The following is a 21,221-nucleotide window of genomic DNA, read 5'->3' on the forward strand; positions in this document are numbered from 1 at the left end:
GCCAATGATATCCATGGACCATCTCATGAATGGGTAAGGTGCGGACACTGACGACAGGAGCTTGGTAGGCTGGTGGATTGACGGGGAATGCTTTTGACATTTCTCACAGGTCTGAGAATAGTTTTCGCAGTCCGTAACCATAGTAGGCCAGATATATCCTTGCCTTTTGATCTTGAAAGCCAACGTCCGTCCTCCGGAATGATTTCCATTGGGACCGTCGTGAACAGCTCGCATTAGTATCGTGGGCTCTTTATTAGCAACACACGTGAGATAGGGTCAAGCTACACTTCGGTGTAGGAGTACTCTGTTGTGGATGCAATATCGTGCACTGATAATTTTGAGTTTCCTGCCCCCCAATTGTTAGTGCTCGCATTACTCGAAGTGGAGTGCGGGAGAACAGTTTGGTCGTGAACCGGTAACCTTGGTGATGCCAAAGTTTGTCTTGCGTTTGGCTCGACCTGAGACGGAGGTGTATTCATTGGAGCGGGCATGATGGGAGTTGGTTCCTCCTGTGGCAAAGAGTCCGAAGCTTCTTTGCGAGCTGCTTCCTCAGCGGCCAACTATTTTTTAATGGCTCAGGTAACCACGTTCGAACTCTCTAGCCGGATGCTTGGAAATTCGATGACTTCGACGGGATAATTCTTGTCATGGCAGGATCCAAAGTGGACGCCAGAGCGGCCAAAGCATCTGCAGCGGAGTTTTCTTGTCATGGCAGGATCTTAGTGATTTCAAAATCCTCAAACTTAGTTGCTAACTCCAGAGCTGTGGACAAATAAGCCTCCATACGACCGTCCTTCATCTCGTACTCCCCCAGGAACTGGTTGGTGACCAGCTGCGAGTCGCAGAAAGTTTGGAGTTTTCGGACACCAATCGCTACTGCGAGGCGCAATCTAGCGAGGAATGACTCATACTCGGCTTCGTTGTTCGACGCACTGAAAGCCAAGCGAAACGACTGCTCGATTACCTCTCCAGTAGGAGAAGTGAGACGGACCCCAATTCCTGCTTCCGATCTAGAGGATGCTCCATCCACATGCAATGTCCATGGGGCCTCAATAGTGTCACTAGCTGAAGATGATAGTGGGAGCTCGATCAGGAAGATGATAGCGCATGTTCGGGTCCAGAACTCGATGTCATACTCACTCAACTCGACAGACCATTTAGCTAATCTCCCAAACTGGCTCGGACTGTGCAACACCGTCCGAAGTGGTTGCATCGTTAGGATTACGATTGTATGGAACTGAAAATAAGGTCGCAGTTTCCTTGCTGAAGTAACTACTGCCAGGGCCAACTTTTCCATCATAGGATATCTGGACTCCGCTCCAGTGAATGACTTTCTCAAATAGAAAATTGGTCGCTGCTCCCCCCTTTCTTCCCGAACCAAAACGCCGCTTACTGCACTGTCCGAGACAGCAACGTAAAGAAAAAGTGGCTCTCCAAACTCAGGCTTAGCCAACACCGGCGGTTCAGACAGATAAGCTTTCAGCTGAGAGAACGCCTCTTTGCATTTCGCATCCCAGGTGAAGTTTTTCCCCCTTTTCCTCAACAACTAATAGAACGGGAGGCACTTGTCCGTAAATCGAGAGATGAAGCGGTTGAGGGCTGCGATGCGCCCGTTAAGGTGTTGCACTTCGCGCAAAGTCTTAGGGAAACTCATAGACAAGAAAGCATTAATCTGCCTTGGGTTTGCCTCAATTCCCCTTTCCGTGACGATGTATCCCAGAAATTCCCCTGATGGGACTGCAAAGGTGCACTTTGTGGGGTTTAGCTTCATCCCGAACTGGTTCATGATGTCGAAGCAAACTTTCAGATCTGCAAGATGCGAGCTAGCTTCCATCGACTTCACCAACATGTCGTTGATGTAAACTTCCATGGTTTTTCCGAGCTGGTGCTCGAACATCCGATTTACAAGTCTCTGGTAAGTTGCTCCGGCATTTTTTAATCCGAAAGGCATCACTTTGTAACAGTAAATTCCACGGTCCGTAATAAACGCGGTCTTTTCCTGGTCATCCGGGTTCATCAGGATCTGATTGTAGCCAAAAAAGGCATCCATGAAAGAGATCAGCTCATGGCCCAAAGTGGACTTAACTAGCCTGTCGATGTGCGGAAGCGGAAAGCTGTCCTTGGGGCACGCCTTATTCAGGTCGGTAAAATCGACGCAAACTCGTGATTTTCCATTCTTCTTCTTGACTACCACCGTGTTTGCGAGCCATTCAGGGTACTTTACTTCACGTATCTGCCCTGCCTTTAGCAGGCGTTCTACCTCCTTATTAACAATTTCGGCTCGCTCAGGTCCCAGTTTCCTTTGCTTCTGCTTTATAGGTCGAAACGTTGGGTCCAGATTCAGCTCGTGCGAGATTACATCCGGGCTGATACCAGGCATCTCGTCTACAGACCAAGCAAAGGTGGTCATATTGTCCCTCAAAAAGTTTACCAAACTGGCGTGGAGCGCGCCGTCCAATCCAACTCCGATCTTGATTCCTTGATCTGGAAACTTATCGTTGATGAAAATGGACTCAGTGAGGTCTCCTTTTAATTGCTTCCAAACTGGATTCTTCGGGACCTCGAGCTGTGGTTGCTATTGAACCAGGAGTTTGTGACTCGCGAGATAGCAGCTCCTTGCCGTCCTTTGACTCCCCAGGATCTCACGAACTCCTTGTGGGGTTGGAAACTTAACGCACTGGTGGTATGTCGAGGCTACTGCCTTCATCTAGTAAAGCCAAGGAGTCCCTAGAATAATGTTATAGGCAGCGGGTCGGTCGAAAACCGTGAATTCCACCATTTTTACCACTCCTTGCGTGGACACCGGTAATATTATCGTGCCCAACGACATCTATGTCTCGCTCGTGAACGAGACTAAAGGTGAGGATGGTCCTACGATGTGCTTTCTCCCGATACCCATTCTAGCAAGCGTCTCGAGAAATATTAAGTCATCCGAGCTTCCAGTATCTATTAGGATCCGGCACACTTCGTGGATCGCAACATCCAGGGATATGACGAGGGCGTTATCATGCAGAGTATCCAGCTCCTCAGTTTCCTTTTTGGAGAAAGTAACTTCGGGCAGTTTGCTTGCAGCGACCTTAGCTCGCTTCGGCTGAGGGCTCGTGAGCTTTCGCTGATGGTCCTTGATTGCCGTGATGGAGTTTCGAAAGAGGCGCGAACCTCCCATTAGACATCTATTCGCTTTTTGGGGGCTTCGTTCCCACCTTACTGCTTTGGCTTTTTTGAAGGTGGTGCGTCTTCATTCACCTCGGGAGTTATTTTCTGCTCCAACTCCTCAATTGTTACGTTTGGCATTTCTCCGGCCATGTACTTTTCTGCGAGAAGGTGCATCAGCTTCTTGCAGTCATGAGTTGAGTGGCTATTGGTTTTGTGGAGCTCGCAATACGTATCCTCATCTCGGACCCATTTGTTACTTAGGAGTATTCTATTCTTAGAACGCGGAGAGAATGGGGGTTTAGAGGGCGAGCTCTTTGGGGAATTCTTCTTGGGAGACTGGTTGACTGCGAACGTGCCAGGTCTGGACTTCAGAGTCGTAGGAGGAGTTGTTTTAGTGGGAGCGTCAAATCGAAGCTTGCTTGTGGAAGGAACTTTGTGTTTTAGCGCGGCGGCGGCCTTGTCTTCCTCAGCAATTATCTAGTTCGAAGCCTGGTGTACGGCGTCCTGAATGGTTGGGAAATGATTTACGGATAACTCTTCTCGGAACCGAGACTCATGCCAGAGGCCATTTTTTAATGCGGCCAGAGCTGTTGAGTCCGAAAGCCCTAGAATCTGGACCTGGATCTCCTTGAACTTTGTTATATAAGACCGAAGTGACTCCCCGACAGCTTGACTCAAGTTCCAAAGCTGAGCATCCGTCACCGCGGTTTTAATTAAGCTAGAATATTGCTTAATGAAAGAGGTCGACAGCTCGGTGAAGTTGTTTATGGAGCCGGCTGCTAAAGATGCGAACCAAAGTAGAACCAGTCCGCAAAACGTCTCTGCGAACAGCTTGCAGTACCCAGCATCTGCTTCGTGAGGCTCGAGGTCCACCCGGCTAACTGTTGACAAGAAGGTCTTGAGATGATTGGTCAGATCACCCTTTCCTTCATAGCTCGAGAACTTGATTTTGCCGGTGTCTTTGATGCGAACTCGGGCTACTTGGTTGGAGAAGGGAGTTCGCTCGGACTCCTCGATCACGCTGAAAATATCCAGAGCCGAGGTGGTTGCACTGTGCATCACAGACCGCATGTCCCGGATTTCGCTCTGCATGCGGAAGATCTAGGGATTGGTGACGTAACCAGGAGACGAAGTGTTTCCGCCCACGGGGGGAGAAAGACGAACTTGGGCATCAGAGGATCCACCAATATTGGGCTGAACCGGAGTGTGGCTATCCCCGACCAGTGGTGGCCCTTCTTGAGCACTCAGATGGGGTGGGAAGGTATTTCCCGGAGTGGAGTTTGCTGCTGTAGGCTGCGTGGTGAGAGATGGACCGACGCCAGTGAAGTCCAGAGCACGTCGGCGAGGATTTTGATCGGAGGACAGGAGATCGACCCGATCAGCATACGCGCGGTGAGAGGCCGAGAGGTCGGCTACCGTCATAGTAACTGCCTCTAGGCGGGATGAGACCTAACCCTCCAGACTGTCGAAACGCTCGGTAAGAGTAGCCGAGGCTGCCTGCTGGCGGTCGGACTTCTCAGACAGGTCCTGCAAAAGTTTCTGGATAGCCTCCAGGGTTGCCTGACTGGAAGAATTGGTAACCATAGCGGTGATTTGGAGGAGACTGGTTCGGATACAAAGTCGGAACTAGTAAGAGTATAGGTGATAACTCCCCTTCTTCTAGCGCCAAATGTGAGAACTGAGATCAATTCTCTCCTTCCGAAGTAATTTAAGTATGGAGGAGCTTATCACCGTAGATAGTTCCAAACTGAATTGAGAGTGTTTTGCTAAAAAATGTATTGTATTCTCAGAGAAAAAATGTTTCATCCTTTTCAAAGACTCCCCCCCCCCTTACATATTTATACAGACCAATTTATTGCCTAATTAATGCATAATTAATAGGATATGATCTCCGCGGCCCAATTAATCCTCTTAAATGCGGGAATCTTTGACTGAGCTCGAGCTGCGAGCTGACTAACACGACACCCTTCCGCGCTCTCTCCCGTCCTCCGGGCTTGATGGGCCGACCAATGTCACGCCCTTGGCCCATTTGTCGAGCTCGGCCCAGGTCCTTTGCCCGTTTCCCGATATGACGAATCGCAGGTACAACAATCGACATCGACAAAGACGACAAACTTTCGTACATTTATCAACTGCTTTGTTTGCAATGATATTATATCAAACACTTGGTATGCAACAACTTTGATGTCCAAAGAGGAGAGAGTACCACTCAAATACACATTCAGCTTCAAAATTACATATGACTTTCTATTACATTCACAGTTCATATTCCAATACCCTACAATTCAAGCCACCACTCATAATCAGATTTCATTTATTACCCAACAATGCCCTCATAATTAGACGTTGATATCGTAGAAGAGTTTCTTTAGGAATCTCAAAGAATTTTTTGGCTGAGAATGAAGTAACAAGGACCTCGCATCTCCGTTACATCATAGCGACGTGGCTTCTCTGGTCTTCGTTTTTCTTCTTCTTCTTCTTATCAAATACTTCACTTAAGCTTTCAAAATCGTAAGTAAAAAGTTATAATTAATTTTCTATTTAAGATAAAATAAGATTACAAATAATGCTATTTTTGGAACATTTGAACATTTGTGCTAAATTTGGAAGAAAAATATAAATTAGTGCTATTCTAATAAAAGTGCAATATAAATAAAATGAATTTCATCTCTTGCTCTAGCATGAGTCCTAATCTAGTTTAGATTAATTTGTAGTGATATTGACTAAATGTTGTGTAGTACTTCTGAATCGAATTAATATAGTATGGATACAAAAAATTAACTTACTTTAACCCAAACGAAATTCACTATACGCTTTTATATACCATCTACGATGTTAAACCGAATGTAACAAAAATAAACTAATTCACGTAACTAAAGCCTACATTATGAGAAAGAGACTCACATTAGAAGGTTTTGGCCAGCCACTTTGCTTAACCTTTCATACTCCACCTAGGTTAATATGAATATCCACCTAGGTTACTACTACTTTTATTTTAACCTACTTACCTACCTTAAAATGTTTTTTCACATTAGCAATACACAAAATAGCCCATATTAGTTTTGTGCTTTACATATAAGCTACATAATAGAACACATGGCCCATCGACCGAAACTGATCCACCAACGGAAGAGCTGAACTCCATCCTACACCCTGATTATACACATCAACAATGATTAAGCTATGTGATAATTCATGAACATTTAGTGAACTCTAAAAGGTTTATGAATATTTTCCTGTCACAAAATTGATAACACAAAAAGAAAATATCATCTAATATTGATACCTCATGATGAGTCCTCGCTCAAGATTCTCTCATCGAGCAGTAAAATCACCCGGTATTATAACCTACAATGGAGGAGATATTATAACCTACAATGGAGGAGATCCAGTGTTAGGAAGGAATAAATAAGATTCATAACTTTTTTTTCCATTCCATCATTGTAAAAAAACCGTAAGTTAGTGTTTCTTTACCTTGATGTGTTTTTTAGGTATCATAAATCTATATTACTTCATCCAAATGCATTAAATTATTTATGACTGCGATTAACATCAGAGTGGCTTTATAAAATGATCTCTCGGAAACGACTTAAAATAGGTAAGCCGGAAACAAATCATCCCATCGTATTTAGGCCGAAAGTAGTTGTTAGATATTCACCATGATGTTGTGTGTAAATTATTCAAAAAGTGTATATATATATATATATATATATATATAAAGTGTTGATTATATAATTTTACTACTGTCAAAATTCACATGCAAACTGAGTGATGGATGGATCGTTGCCGTATAAAGAAAGATATGAAAATATTTTATTCTGGTTCTTAATTTGTTTTTAGCTGACCTATAAATATATTTAAAAGTACGGATTGTATTTTCTTACACGTTACGTCCAACCATCGCACAGCCATAGTATTATTTAGCATGTAAATAGTGTATACATAAAAAAAATAAAAAAAAATAAAGATGGAAAACACACAGAAATCTAGTGTCAATAAAGTGATTGCACGTAAAAAAAACAAGTCCATTTAAAATATTCGAGCGGTCGCGCATTTGCTCGCTGGTAGACATTTCGTGTGTGAGTAATTTGAAACAGGTAAACACTTCCTTTGATACAAAAAAAAAAGCAAAAAAAAAAAAAAAAAAACACTTTGTTAACAGAATTTGGAAATAAAACAGAATTATACGAGTAGAAGAAGGGAACTGAAGATTTTTTTTTTATTATCGGTAAAGCTTCCGTTTAGACAACGTAGTTACTTCCATTTTTTCATCATTTGTTTCAAATGTTGTATTGAAATGGTTTATATAATTATATGTATCATGTAAAACTTTGGTTATATAATGCTATCGATTTGCCATGTTAATACCAAACACAATTGTATTAGCTAGGAACAATAGCGAAGCATGCATGTATAAACAAAATAAACTTTAAAGAACTACGGACTTTTAGATTAAGCATGCGCCCTTTCGCTATTATCGCTCATATGATCACTCGAAGGCAAAATGTTTTCTTTACTTGCAATGTAACCTCCAAATGCACATTGTTCCTTATGTTTTTAGTAGTTTAGTTCTTTATTTGGTAATGTTAATCATTTTTATTTTATTTAAAATCTAAAGCCTTATCCCAAAAGACAAGTGTATCGATTGAGGGGAAATTTGAATTTGGTATAGGTATTGGAAAGTGAATTTGGTTTGGAAATTTCAAATTTGAAATTGAAAATTCTTCATGTAGACAAGTGTATCACATTTGTTTTCAATTTCAAAGTGGATTATTCCCAAGTGATTGTGGTTATGACTTCTCTACATGCATGCTAGGATGGTCCCCTAGTAGAACAGTGAACTTATATACCTAGTAGAACAGTGAACCTGATATTTTTGCGATTTAAATCTTATGTAATGATTATTTTTCTTTTGTCAACATGCAATAATCTTATTTGAATTAAGAAAATCTGAATCCTAGTATAGATTCAGAAACACCAAACCAACATGAGCTATTTTATTAATCCCAATATATATAGCGCCCAATTGGTTGTTAAATTTAGTGAAAATGATAAAGTAACTCCATGAAAGAATATGTTTGTTTTTCATATAAATTTTAAAAGATGTATATATTGTTTCTTCACAAATTCATATATATATATATATATATATATATATATATATATATATTTGTATGTCTAAAAATTATATGGTTTAATTATCTCAATTAAATATATAAAAAATTGATTTACAAAGTACATCTCACCAATGGATCAAGACATATACAACTAATATAATTATATTGATATATTTTGGATATACAGATCTATTACATTGCCTTTTTTTTATGTCAGCATTTAATTCTAGTCAACAAAAATAATAACATTGTTTTTTGTAAATTTTGTCACAAGAATATAAATAAGGAAGCTAGGATAAACAATTTAATCACAAATCAAAATATGAAGATGATTATGAAGCTCTATGCAATAGCAATGATGGTTACTCTACTTCTTCTTGCATCTGATCTTGTTCAAGCTAGGACCAACCCAATTCTTCCTATACCAAATTCAAATTTCCAAACCCAAACAAAACCAGTACACCGATTACTAGCTTCCCTAACCGAGCCAATTTCTCGTCTACGTAACCTGGCCGTAAAGATATCTGTTAGCCAAATTCTCTGGCCTCCAGGTCAAATTCCTTGTTTTCCATGGTACAAGCACTGCCCCCCAGCCCTGTCTCCAACCCAATCCCCATCCCCATCCCTATCTCCATAAATTCATATGTTTGTTTTGTTTAAAAATGTTTAAAAATATGAATATTTCAATAAAATAATGACAACATTTTATGTTAATCGCGTATTTACTCATCTATTTCATAATAATTATCATTTTTATATTTAAATATGTTCACAAAATGTGTTGTTTTATATTATCAATGCAAAAACAACGTACTAATTTTTAACAAAATAATATATAGTTATATTGCCTTTTGTTATTTTAATCACATTAATATAAAGGTAAATAAAGAAACTTGGGTAAACATTTTCAATCATACATCAAAATATGACGATGATTGTGAAGGTCTCTTCAATAGCAATGATGGTTACTCTTCTTGCCCATATTAGGACTGGCCTTTTTCTACCTACACCAAATTCAGAATTCCAAACCCACCTACTAGCTGTTTGGGCAAGAATAATCGATTCGTTTAGAGACTACGGAAACAAGAAATAGATATTGAATAGTCATTTTTATTGATCAAAGTATCGAGCTCAAATACAAGAGTTTAAGGCACAGCGAGTAATCCTAGCAATGTTTTGGAATTGAGTTGTGTGGCTGTGTTTTAGGTCTCTTGTTCTGCTCTCGATTTCGTCCCCTATTGTGTTGATTTCGCTCCCTTTTTATAGAGAAGTCTCTTTACCCTAATCCTCATAGGATTTGGGCTTGAGTAACCGCCTCTACATGAGATAAGGTCGTTTTAAATATTCTCCTCAAGAGATAGACTCGAATATTCTCTTAATGATATTGGTGGCCATATCCTGTTGCGGCCTGTATTGACCCATTGCTTACCGTTATGGCCCGTATTGAGTCAATGCTCACCGTTTTGGCTGGGATTGAGTCAATGCTCACCGTTTTAGCTGGGATTGAGTCCACGTTCACCGTTTCGGCCAACACTGACCCAATATTCTTGGAGAATGCATAATTCTCTATTATTTACATAATATATCATAATCATAATGGAATTTATCTATTACAATTTACATGACTAAAATTATGCCCAACAGTTTGCCCCCACTCTTTATTTTCTTAATAAGAATTTAGAGAGTAGTGTAGTCTAAGGCATAATTATAGAAGTTTCACGTATGACAAATTGAATAACGTACCTTAGAACTGATGTATGCACTCCTTAGTGCTCTTAATTTTGATTACTGTACATTAAGTCCTCGTGGGCTTCTCTTTGCTTCACATTTGACAGGAGCTTGCCACATCACTTCTCCTCTTCACCTGTGAAGTCTTTTTCTCTTTGGTTGTTGAAGAGTTGAAATCTGGAATTCTCGCTCATGACTTTGAATCGTTAGTCAACATCGGGACTGCCTCCAATGTTGATGATACTTCCGTTGACCTCCTCAAGGTACTTCAGTTAGCGGCCTATTAAGTTATGAGGATGGAACTCCTGTTCTAACATCCATTCTTTCTTTTTCTTAGCCGTTTTGGCTATTCACTGTTTTTTTTTTCTGTTGCAGGCTATGTCTTTGTTTCACCTTGCTGAGAAAATTTTTCTTCTGAGCATCAAATCAATGAGAGTCTGAAGCGTGAGTTGAGCAATGAGAAATCAAAAACTGCTTCGGCTCGCGAGACCATTGCCTTCAAGAACCGTGACATTGCGACTTTGGAAGCCAAATTGGTTGAACGTGACCAGGCCATAACTGACCTTAAAGCCGACAATGAGAGATTGTTTGGTGAAAAGGAAGTGCTTCAAGACGAGATTGCTTCTCTCAAGAAGCGAATTACGGTGCTAAAGTATGAGTTGGTTTTTTACTTGAATGGGGCAACAATCATAGCTCGATGGGAGGCATTGCGTGAATGCCTGTTTGGGGATTCCCTTGCTCAGATCGGAGCTCAAGATCAGGGTGACTCCAGGCAAGATGACTCAGAACCCATTGCCCCATGACCAACTACTCCCTTTCCTCGTTATGACTTATTAGCTTTTTTCCTCTAGTTCTAGTAGAACAATGTTGAACTCGGCGTTTAGCAGTTATTCGTGTTGCATGAACACTAAATCCCTCTAGTTATGGTCTATGTCGACGTTTTGTGTGTAATTAGACATACTTAAAGTTGTAGCCATTTTTAATGTTTCGTGCTGACTCCGTAGTGGCTTGAAGTAATTGTTCTTGAAATCGTTTTCTTGTTGAAATGGTTGCGCACAGTTCCATACTGACTTTGCCATGACAATGTATCCATAACCAATCTATTAAATGGGATATGCATTGGTTCCGCATTGGTTTGATATTAGCCATTTAGCCAATTTGGTGAGCTGGCGTCACATCGGTTGTAAAACGATAAAGCCGTTGTGACCAAGTTACTTGAACCTGCTACAACTCGTTTTTACATTGGCTCCAATCTTTTGAATTAGAAACATGGTTGATTTACATTGGCTCCAATCCTTTGAATTAGAAACATGGTTGATTTACATTGGCTCCAATCCTTTGAATTAGAAACACGGTTGATTGAGCGTTGGTTTAAGTCGCCATTTGGCCATATCCGCTTTATTCAATTGGCCGCGCTTGGATTCTGGATTGGCTCTAAAACGCCAATTTTGCCTTAACCAATTTCTTGAATTGGCCGCACATTGGCTTTAAAATGACAATGTGGTCCCTAGCCAATTTTTTGAATTGGCTGCACATTGGCTTTAAATAGACAATATGGTTCCTAACCAATTTCTTGAATTGGCTACACATTACCTTTACATTGGCTTTTAAATGACAATGTGTTCCTAACCAATTTATTGAATTGGCTACACGTTGCCTTTACATAGACTTTTAAATGACAATGTGGTTCCTAACCAATTCCTTGAATTGGCTACACATTGCCTTTACATTGGCTTTTCAATGACAATGAGGTTCCTAACCAATTCCTTGAATTGGCTACACATTGCCTTTACATTGGCTTTTCAATGACAATGAGGTTCCTAACCAATTCCTTGAATTGGCTACACATTGCCTTTACATTGGCTTTTAAATGACAATGTGGTTCCTAACCAATTCCTTGAATTGGCTACACATTGCCTTTACATTGGCTTTTAAATGACAATGTGGTTCCTAACCAATTCCTTGAATTGACTACACATTGCCTTTACATTGGCTTTTAAATGACAATGTGGTTCCTAACCAATTCCTTGAATTGGCTACACATTGCCTTTACATTGGCTTTTAAATGACAATGTGGTTCCTAACCAATTCCTTGAATTGGCTACACATTACCTTTACATCGACTTTTAAATGACAATGTGGTTCCTAACCAATTCCTTGAATTGGGTACACATTGCCTCTACATTGGCTTTTCAATGACAATGTGGTTCCTAACCAATTCCTTGAATTGGCTACACATTACCTTTACATTGGCTTTTAAATAGACAATGTGGTCTATAACCAATTTCTTTTATTGGCTGCACATTGGCTATGCCTTTGGTCTAAACGACAAAGCAGCCATAATCAATTTTCCGAATTGACTGTACACTGAGTCCGCATTTGTTCGAAAACAACTTTGCAACAGACCAAATTCTTGAATTGGCTGTACGTGTGTTGGCTTTAAATGTGGTACCTAACCAATTTCATGAATTGGCTACGCATTGACCCTACATTGGCTTTTATATAGACAATGTTGTCCCTAGCCAATTTATTGGCTTCAAGACGACAACGTGGTCTCTAGCCAATTTCTTGAATTGGCTAGACATTTTGGTTTACATTGGCTTCAAGACGACAACGTGGTTCCTAACCAATTTCTGAACTGGCTACACACTGTCTCTACATTGGCCTTTAAAATAATAATGTTGTTTCTAACCAATTTCCTGAATTGGTTATACATTGACTCTATATTGGTTTTCAATAGATAATGTGGTTCCTAACCAATTTCATGAATTGGTTACACATTGATCCTATATTGGTTTTCAATAGACAATGTGGTTCCTAACCAATTCCTTGATTTGGTTACACATTAACGAATTTGCCACAAGCAAAATATTGATGTCATGCTGGCGAAATGATACGGGTTCGTGACCCAATTAAAGTGTTTCATAGCTCATTTCTTGTTAGCAAGTGTTTTGCTGTCAAGTTTGCTAAATTTGAACCCGACCATCAGGTGGATTCCAGATTTGTTACATTCCTATAGCGACGTCTCGTTAATATGCAGTTGTAGCGAATGTTTCGCGTTTCAGGTGATTACCCAGTTTTTGTAGAGAGCCTATTGCTCACGTGTCCATGTATCAATGACTTCAATGCGTAATTTGTTGAAAAGCAGGTCACATAGACCAGAACTCAGTTTTATTAAAACCATTGTCTATAACTTGAGACATGTAGTGTTAATCCTCGAAAAACTTGAAAACACCATAAATAAATAATCAAAAACCAAGAACCCAAAACAATAAAAGTAGTATTTTTCAGATGCAGGGCATTCCAGCTATTGGGGAGAGTTTTTTCTTTTAAGTTTTGCAACTTATAAGCTCCTGACCCATGAACTTCAATGACTTTGTAATTGCTATAATTGTTGACCTTTACCCTTTAAGGTAGTCTGATAACATGAGCGTGAACTCTCTTGTTCCCCTGCAATCTCTTTCACTCCCCATGGGGTGGGAAATTTGATAATTTGGTGTAGAGTCGATGGGATGGCTCCCATGTCGTGAACCCAAGGGCGCCCCATAATAGCATTGTAAGCTGAAGCACAGTCCACTACCAAAAACTTTGTGTGTTTGTTAACCCCCTCAGCATATACTGGAAGTGTCACTTCACCAATACTCTGCTTGACCTTACCGCTGAATCCCACTAATGGGATAGATTTTCGTGTCAGTCCTTCTTTGTCGAGACCCAACTCTTTGTATGCTTGCATGTAAAGGATGTTGGTTGAGCTTCCATTGTTGATTAATATCCTCTTCATCAGGCAATTCGCCACTGTCAATTGTATGACTAATGCATCGTGATGCGGGGTTGATACGCTGCTGTCATTGGTTATAAATGTTATTGTGCATGCTGGCATGTCGCTTTGTGTAGCATTCCCTTTGCTTTGAGGGTTCTTGAAAGCTTTAGTGTTTCTCTTTGCAGCTGAATGAGTGATACGGCTTATTTCTGATCCTCCAGAGATAACATTGATAACTCGATCATGTTTTGGAGGTAAAAGCGGAGCGTCTGTGATCGCGATTTGCTTATTGCTTTCGCCATCCAATCGATTTCGGGTTTTATCAGACAAGTATTCTCTCAAGTATCCTTTTTTCAACAGCTCATTCACTTCCATCCTCAATGAGATGCAATCTTATGTTCTATGGCCGTGATCATTGTGGAATTCACACCACTTTGAGGCGTTCCGCTTGTTGTCAGGTGCCTTCATCTTTGGAGGCCATCTCATGTTTTCACCCATCTCCTTCAGTACACCGACTAAGTGTGCATGCGAGATTGAAAGGTTACTGATATCTGGCCATGTTGATGATCTGGGTTTCAAGTCGTCTGCTCCGCTCAATGGTCGATGCGTGTTCCTTCTTTCACTCTTAGTGTTCTCGTCCTTAGGTCTTTGGTAAGGTTTGTCATCCCTACTCGACCTTTCGTTTCTCACAAGGCGGTCAGACCGTGGCGAACGTCGTTGGTGATAAGCCGAGTCTTCTTCCCATTTGATCTGAGCCCATGCACGTGAGAGTACATCCTCCATCGTTCTACATTGGTATTTGGTTAGCTCTTTGTATAAGTCGCCATCTGGGAGTAAACCTCTTTTGAAGGCCGATATGGCAGTAGACATGTTGCAACTTGGTATTGACACCTTCTCCTTGTTGAATCGTCCCACATAGGCACGTAATGACTCATCTCTCTTCTGTCGCACCTCATACAGATCATCTGCTGTTTTTTCGAGGTTTCTGCTGCTTGCGAATTGTTCAACAAAAACGTCTGTCAATGATGCAAACAAATTTATTGAGCCGTTTGGCAAGTTGATAAACCACTGAAGCGCAGCCCCCGTGAGACTTGAGCCAAAACCCTTGCACATAGTCGCCTCCCTACACTCTTTCTGGATAGCCGTCGTGAACATTCGTTATTTGTATTGAGCTATGTGGTCATCCGGGTCGGATGTTCCATCATACATCTTCATTGTTGGTAGCATGAATTTTCTCGGCATCTCAGTGAGTGCGATTTCATCAGAAAACGGTGTATCTGCATAAAAGTGCAAGTTGCTTTTCCGAATCGGTGGAGCCACTCCCGGTAATCGTTGAATCATAGCTTCTACTGCACCCAAGCGTTTTGTGATCAAAGCTTCCAAGTAAGCGGCTTTAGATGACTTGGTATATGGCTCATGTTCGATTCCTGTTACGCCTGGTGTGTTAACAACTCCTTGTTGATCCAAGTTATCTTCTCGGGTAACGCTTTCATGTGCCTGTCTTGTTTCAGGGTTTCCTCCGCCATTCTCTTCCTGACAAGGAGTCTCCAGCCGAGCATCTGCCGTTGTGGGTGTTCGATTATTGGTTCTAGGCATTGAGTTAAGGTCTTGCATCCGATTCACGCCGCGAAACCTAGAGCTTGCTTCGGTAAAAATTCTCCCTGCTGTCATCAGCGAAGCGTTCTCCTCCCGTAGTCTGGCATTATCGGCCTCCATCTGCGTCAGCTTCTGTACCGTCTCGTTCATCCTGGCAGTCAGAGCTTCCAGTTGAGCGGCGACAGTCGCTTCGACATTAGTCGTATCACTTTCCGTTTCCTGTCATCTCACGTAGTTTACTCTGCCCCTTCTTCTAGCGCCAATTGTTTGGGCAAGAATAATCGATTCGTTTAGAGACTACGAAAACAATAAATAGATATTGAATAGTTGTTTTTATTGATCAAAGTATCGAGCTCAAATACAAGAGTTTAAGGCACAGCGAGTAATCCTAGCAATGCTTTGGAATTGAGTCGTGTGGCTGTGTTTTAGGTCTCTTGTTCTGCTCTCGATTTCGTCCCCTATTGTGTTGATTTCGCTCCTTTTTTATAGAGAAGTCTCTTTACCCTAATCCTCATAGGATTTGGGCTTGAGTAACCGCCTCTACATGAGATAAGGCCGTTTTGAATATTCTCCTCAAGAGATAGACTCGAATATTCTCTTAACGATATTGGTGGCCATATCCCGTTGCGGCATGTATTGACCCATTGCTTACCGTTACGGCCCGTATTGAGTCAATGCTCACCGTTTTGGCTGGGATTGAGTCAATGCTCACCGTTTTAGCTGGGATTGAGTCAACGTTCACCGTTTCGGCCGGCACTGATCCAATATTCTTGGAGAATGCATAATTCTCTATTATTTACATAATATATCATAATCATAATGGAATTTATCTATTACAATTTACATGACTAAAATTATGCCCAACACTAGTTTTCCTAACCGTTTCTCATCTAGCGTAATATGGACACAAAGATATCGGTAAACCAAATTCTCTAGCCTCCCGATCAACATCCTTGTTTTGCAAGGTGCAAGCATTAATGTCCGCCACTGCCAGCCATAACTTATAAGTTATTTTGTTTTAAAATTAAATAAAATAAATTAATATTACAAATTTCAATAAATAAATATAATATGTGACAATGCTTGTACCATGCAAAACGTGTGGTATATTATTAAATTATTATTCATTCATAAGAAATATTATTATTATATAGTGAAAAATTTATATAAATGAATTTTAGAAGGAATATTAAATTATTATCAAGCATTTTCACCCTTTATTCTGTTTTTTTTTTCAAAATTATACTTAGAAAAAAGTAAATTGAGTAAATTACGAAAGGCACGACTATCTTGAAAATTTTGATACAATTTCTGGACCATCACCTAAAATCATTTATTCTTGTGGACCCTTTTATTTTATTTGTTTTTTTTACAACAAAGTACAAGATTGGCTCAAACGAGTCAATACGAAGGAATATTGTTTACATAGGTAATTAAGTGCGGTATTGTGCGAACACGGCGTGCTAAATTATCCTCTTTATCCGCCTATATGTCCTTCAAATAAGGCGTAAAAACTGGCCACTCGGAAGGCGAAGACACCATCTTCACTAAGTCGGAGCAGTCGTGAGAAAGAGACGACAGATTGGTTATCCGCCCTAATTATACAGCCCATAGCCCATATAAGGGATTCCATCTCAGTATGAAGAGGGGAGAGACTACGGCGAAGGTTGGCAGGACCCATAGTAGGGACGTCCCCCCAGGGTGATGTGCAAAATCATCCTCTACCCGCATAACAATCTGTTGCTTTCCAAGAACCATCTACAAAACAAATATAACTCGACAAAGACCTAGGAACCCCTATTCTCCCACTTCCACAGGGAGCAAGCCCACTAGTAATATCCGATGCTAATACCCTATCCTCTGTCTGGGCCAAAACCCATGCTTTTGCCTCCTCCGCTAACTGAAAAATTGCGAGGGGACTTGAATCCAGATTACTGAAAAGTTTATCATTTTGTGCTTTCTAGATATACCATAGAATCCAAGGGAAGAATTCATGTGTTGGAACATCTGGAAACTGCCAAAAGAGGGAATCCATGTTTGTGAAAATTGATTCCGAAGGGAAAAAACACTCAGGGCCGTCGGGAACTGCGACAAAGCCCAAATCTGTCTAGCTGGCGGACATTCAAAGAGGGTATGATTAATCGTCTCTTCCCGAAAACCACAAAGACCACATGTGGCATCACAACTAATACCGCGTTTTTCGTAGATTAGCTGTATCCGCTACACAGCCCGAATGCACTTGCCACATAAAGTGACAAAGCTTCGGTGGACACCAAAATTTCCACACAAAGGCCTGAAATGCTACCAAGTCGGGCCAAATACCTTCGGCGCAGGAGAGGCCGACAGATTTAAACGAAGCATATGGTACCCTGATTTTATCGAGTAATTACCAGACTTGGTAAAATGCCACCCCAGTAAATCCGGTTTATCCGGTTGTCGTAATATTTTATTTGTTTCTTAGACCTCAAATAAATAAAAACAAAAAGTCACTTAACATGTAAAAAAAATACCGTATGTAATGGACGACGGAAAAATAAATTATATATCTAATTATTTTGAGAATTTGTTAAAAATGCCCCTTTTGATATACCCCTTTTCAAAAATACCCTCTTTTTTGGCCATTTTTATTTATACCCTCTTTTAATTTTTAATGACCATTTTACCCTTAGATGAAAATTATTTTATTCAATAAAAAGAAAAACAAAATTTTCCCGCCAAAAAATTTCCGACATATTTTCCCGCCAAAAATTTTTCAAAAAATTTTTTGGAACTTTTGATAAAAAATTTCGAAAAAAAAAATTTTCCTGCCAAAATTTTTCCCGCCAAAAAAAATTTACAAGGTTTTTAAAAGGTTTTATAAGGTTTCTACCTTATAAAAGCCTTATAAACACCTTGTAAAGGCTTTTACAAGATTTTTTAAAGAGTTTTAAAATGTTTTTTAAACAACTTGTAAACGCTTTTACAAGATTTTTAAAAGGTTTTTAAAAGGTTTTAAAAGGTTTTTAAAAGGTTTTTAAAAGGTTTTTAAAAGGTTTTCAAATGGTTTTTAAAAGGATTTTTAAAAGGTTTTTAAACACCTTCTAAAACCTTTTACAATGTTTTTAAAAACCTTGTAAAAGTTTTTATAAAATTTTTAAAAGGTTTTTAAATACCTTTTAAATGCTTTTAAAAAGTTTTTAAAAGCGTTTACAAGGTGTTTAAAAACCTTTTAAAGCATTTACAAGCTTTTTAAAAGCATTTACAAGGTTTTTAAAAGCGTTTACAATGTGTTTAAAAACCTTTTAAAAACCTTGTAAACGCTTTTAAAAGTTTTTTAAAAGCATTTACAAGGTTTTTAAAAGGTATAAATTTCAATATTTTTGGCGGGAAAATTTTTCGATTTTGGCGGGAAATTTTTTTTTTTTGGCGGGAAAAAAGTTTTTTCGGGAAAAATTTTCAATTTTGGCGGGAAATTTTTTTGGCGGGAAAATATTTTCGATTTTGATGATTGTACATTATTGCTGTCACTCAAAAAGGATAATTTGGTCATTTTGTATATAAAGAGGGGTAGTTTTAAAAATGGTCAACATGAAGAGGTATTTTTAAAAAGAGATATGAAAAAAGGGGCATTTTTGAGAATGCCCCAATTATTTTCCATTATTTTGATGTTATCGTAAGGTACAAAGAAAATACAATAGATTTTTTTAAACCTGCCACAATGGAAGGAATTTACCAGAGTCCAGAAGAATATAGACAACAAATATAATCAAGAATGGTGGTTATTAAAGAAATACAAATTAAAGAAGATAAAAGTAAAGTGAACTACACTTATTTCTTAAGTAAGTGTTTTGTTTTCTGTTTAATTAAGACCTGAATGGTGGTTACTGTTCACTAACAATTCGGTAATTAGTGGCCAAATTTTACAATTCTCTTTAGACCATTTGTCTTCTTAAATTAATTTCATTTTCTTTAATAAACGAGATTTTGAGTTCAACAAAACTTGAAGTTAATTTAAGAAAAAATTAGAATACATACCTCAAACTTAATAGGAAATTTGAACTCTATACTAAATCTTTTAAGTCTTTGAAATGTACCTTATAGATTGAACTAAATGACTATTTTGTCCTTGGTTACAAATTAATTAAACTAAATACAATATAATTAAATTAATTTATTTGAAAATATTATTTTTAAAAATAATATGTAAACTAGATATTCGAATTTCTTTCTGAATTGTTTTTTAAAAAATTATGAATTAATTTATTATATATAATATTAATCAATAACTAAAAGATTAAATTAAGATAAAATAAATAACATATACCCTTAATTAATAATTAATTAAATAATAAAAAATATACACAAAATAATTAAACTTATTATTGTTAGAAAATTATTTTTAAAAATCACTGTTATTTTAGATATTGATTTTTTTTTATAATGATGAAGAAGTTTATTATGAAAAGTATTAATCAATAAAAAAAATTAAAATTCAGATTCAAAAAAGTTGTTTTATAAAACATAAACAATACAAAAATGACAAAATTACAGTTAAATACAATATAATTAAATTAATTTATTTGAAAATTTTGTTTTTAAAAATAATATGTAAACTAGATATTCGAAATTTTTCTGAATTGTTTTTTAAAAAACTTATGAATTAATTTATTATATATAATATTAATCAATAACTAAAAGATTAAATTAAGATCGTGGATCACGATCCAATAATCTGTTATTCAATCGTGGATCTCGATCCAATAATCTGTTATTCAATCGTGGATCACGATCCAATAATCTGTTATTCAATCGCGATTAAAGATCTGGTATTATTTAGTAATTCAATTTTAAAAATTTATTATATAAAAATTAAAAATAAATTAATTAGAATTTTTCTTTTTTCCATTTATGTTTAGTAAATGTTTTAGATAGTATTAGTTTTCATTTAAGAAAAAAGTTTTGAAAAATAATTATATATTTTAATTTTATTTTGAAAATTGTTAACTTTAATAAAATAATAAAAAATTGTGAGCTTTTAGAAAATAAATCAATAGATCAAAAAAATTGACTATGTAACAAATCAATTAATAAAAGAATAAATCAACTTTTTAATATAAATCAACAAAGAAAAAACATAAATCAGCAGGAATAAAATATAAGTCGACTAGTTAAAAAAGGCAATCATATTAATAAGTCAACTTAAAATAAAATAAGTCTACTAAGACCAAACAAATCAAGGGGAAAAAAAATATAAATCAACAAAAAAAACAAACAAGTCAACATCATCAAAAGTCGACTTTATAAAAAAAACAATCAAACAAAAAAAAGTCGATAATTATAAAATAAATCGATGGAAAAATAAATAAGTCGAAAAAAATTAAACTTAAGTCAACCATTCAAAATATCGTCCTTATTAATAAATCAGTGTAAAATATAATAAGTCAACAATAAATAAACAAATCAACAGAAAACAAATATAAATTGATGAACAAAAAAATAAGTCAACAGCTAAAAAAATTGACTATGTTATAAATCCATTATCCATAACATAAGTCGACTGTTCTAATATAAGTCGATGACAAAAATAATTAAGTCAACAGAAGTAAAAACACAAAACGATTTTTCAAAAAGTCGACATTATAAATAATTAACCTTGATTAAAATAAGTCTAAAATATTGATATATATATATATATATTATAAATTGTATAATCTTGAATTATTTATTTTTAAATAAATTTAAATCTAAATAATATCAACAAAAATATTTAAATTCTTTTTCTTTAATCAAAATTTTAAGATCAAAAATTTATTCATGTAATCATTATTTAAAATACAATAAGTAATTTTTGTTATAATTTTAAATTATTAAATAATACATTCTGA

The 21,221-nt window shown here is 37.6% G+C and overlaps 2 protein-coding genes across 2 annotated transcripts; both read right to left on the reverse strand.

The window, feature by feature from the left end:
* Positions 1–3,204: 3,204 nt before the first annotated feature.
* LOC147937595 (uncharacterized) lies at positions 3,205–4,227 on the reverse strand. Its single transcript, XM_087465183.1, has 2 exons — positions 3,775–4,227; positions 3,205–3,522 (listed from the first exon to the last, which is right to left on the reverse strand). Exons 1-2 carry the CDS (start codon positions 4,225–4,227, stop codon positions 3,205–3,207), a joined length of 771 nt encoding a protein of 256 aa, XP_087321309.1.
* Positions 4,228–13,386: 9,159 nt separating this feature from the next.
* On the reverse strand, positions 13,387–14,136 carry LOC104714911 (uncharacterized). Its single transcript, XM_010432379.2, has one exon. The coding sequence runs from the start codon at positions 14,134–14,136 to the stop codon at positions 13,387–13,389; it is 750 nt and encodes a 249-aa protein (XP_010430681.2).
* Between the last annotated feature and the right edge of the window lie 7,085 nt (positions 14,137–21,221).

The sequence above is a fragment of the Camelina sativa genome, chromosome 9, assembly GCF_030686135.1.
Source record: "Camelina sativa cultivar CO46 ecotype springtype chromosome 9, ASM3068613v1".
Taxonomy (NCBI): Eukaryota; Viridiplantae; Streptophyta; class Magnoliopsida; order Brassicales; family Brassicaceae; genus Camelina; species Camelina sativa.

Excerpts from the sequence above, each read along its gene's own strand:
- LOC104714911 (XM_010432379.2), bottom strand. The coding sequence starts at position 14,136 with ATGGAAGTGAATGAGCTGTTGAAAAAAGGATACTTGAGAGAATACTTG.
- LOC147937595 (XM_087465183.1), bottom strand. The coding sequence starts at position 4,227 with ATGCGGTCTGTGATGCACAGTGCAACCACCTCGGCTCTGGATATTTTC. Across the intron at positions 3,523-3,774 it reads CAAAGTTCAAGGAGATCCAG|TCCAGACCTGGCACGTTCGC; the intron begins GTCCAGATTCTA and ends ACGACTCTGAAG.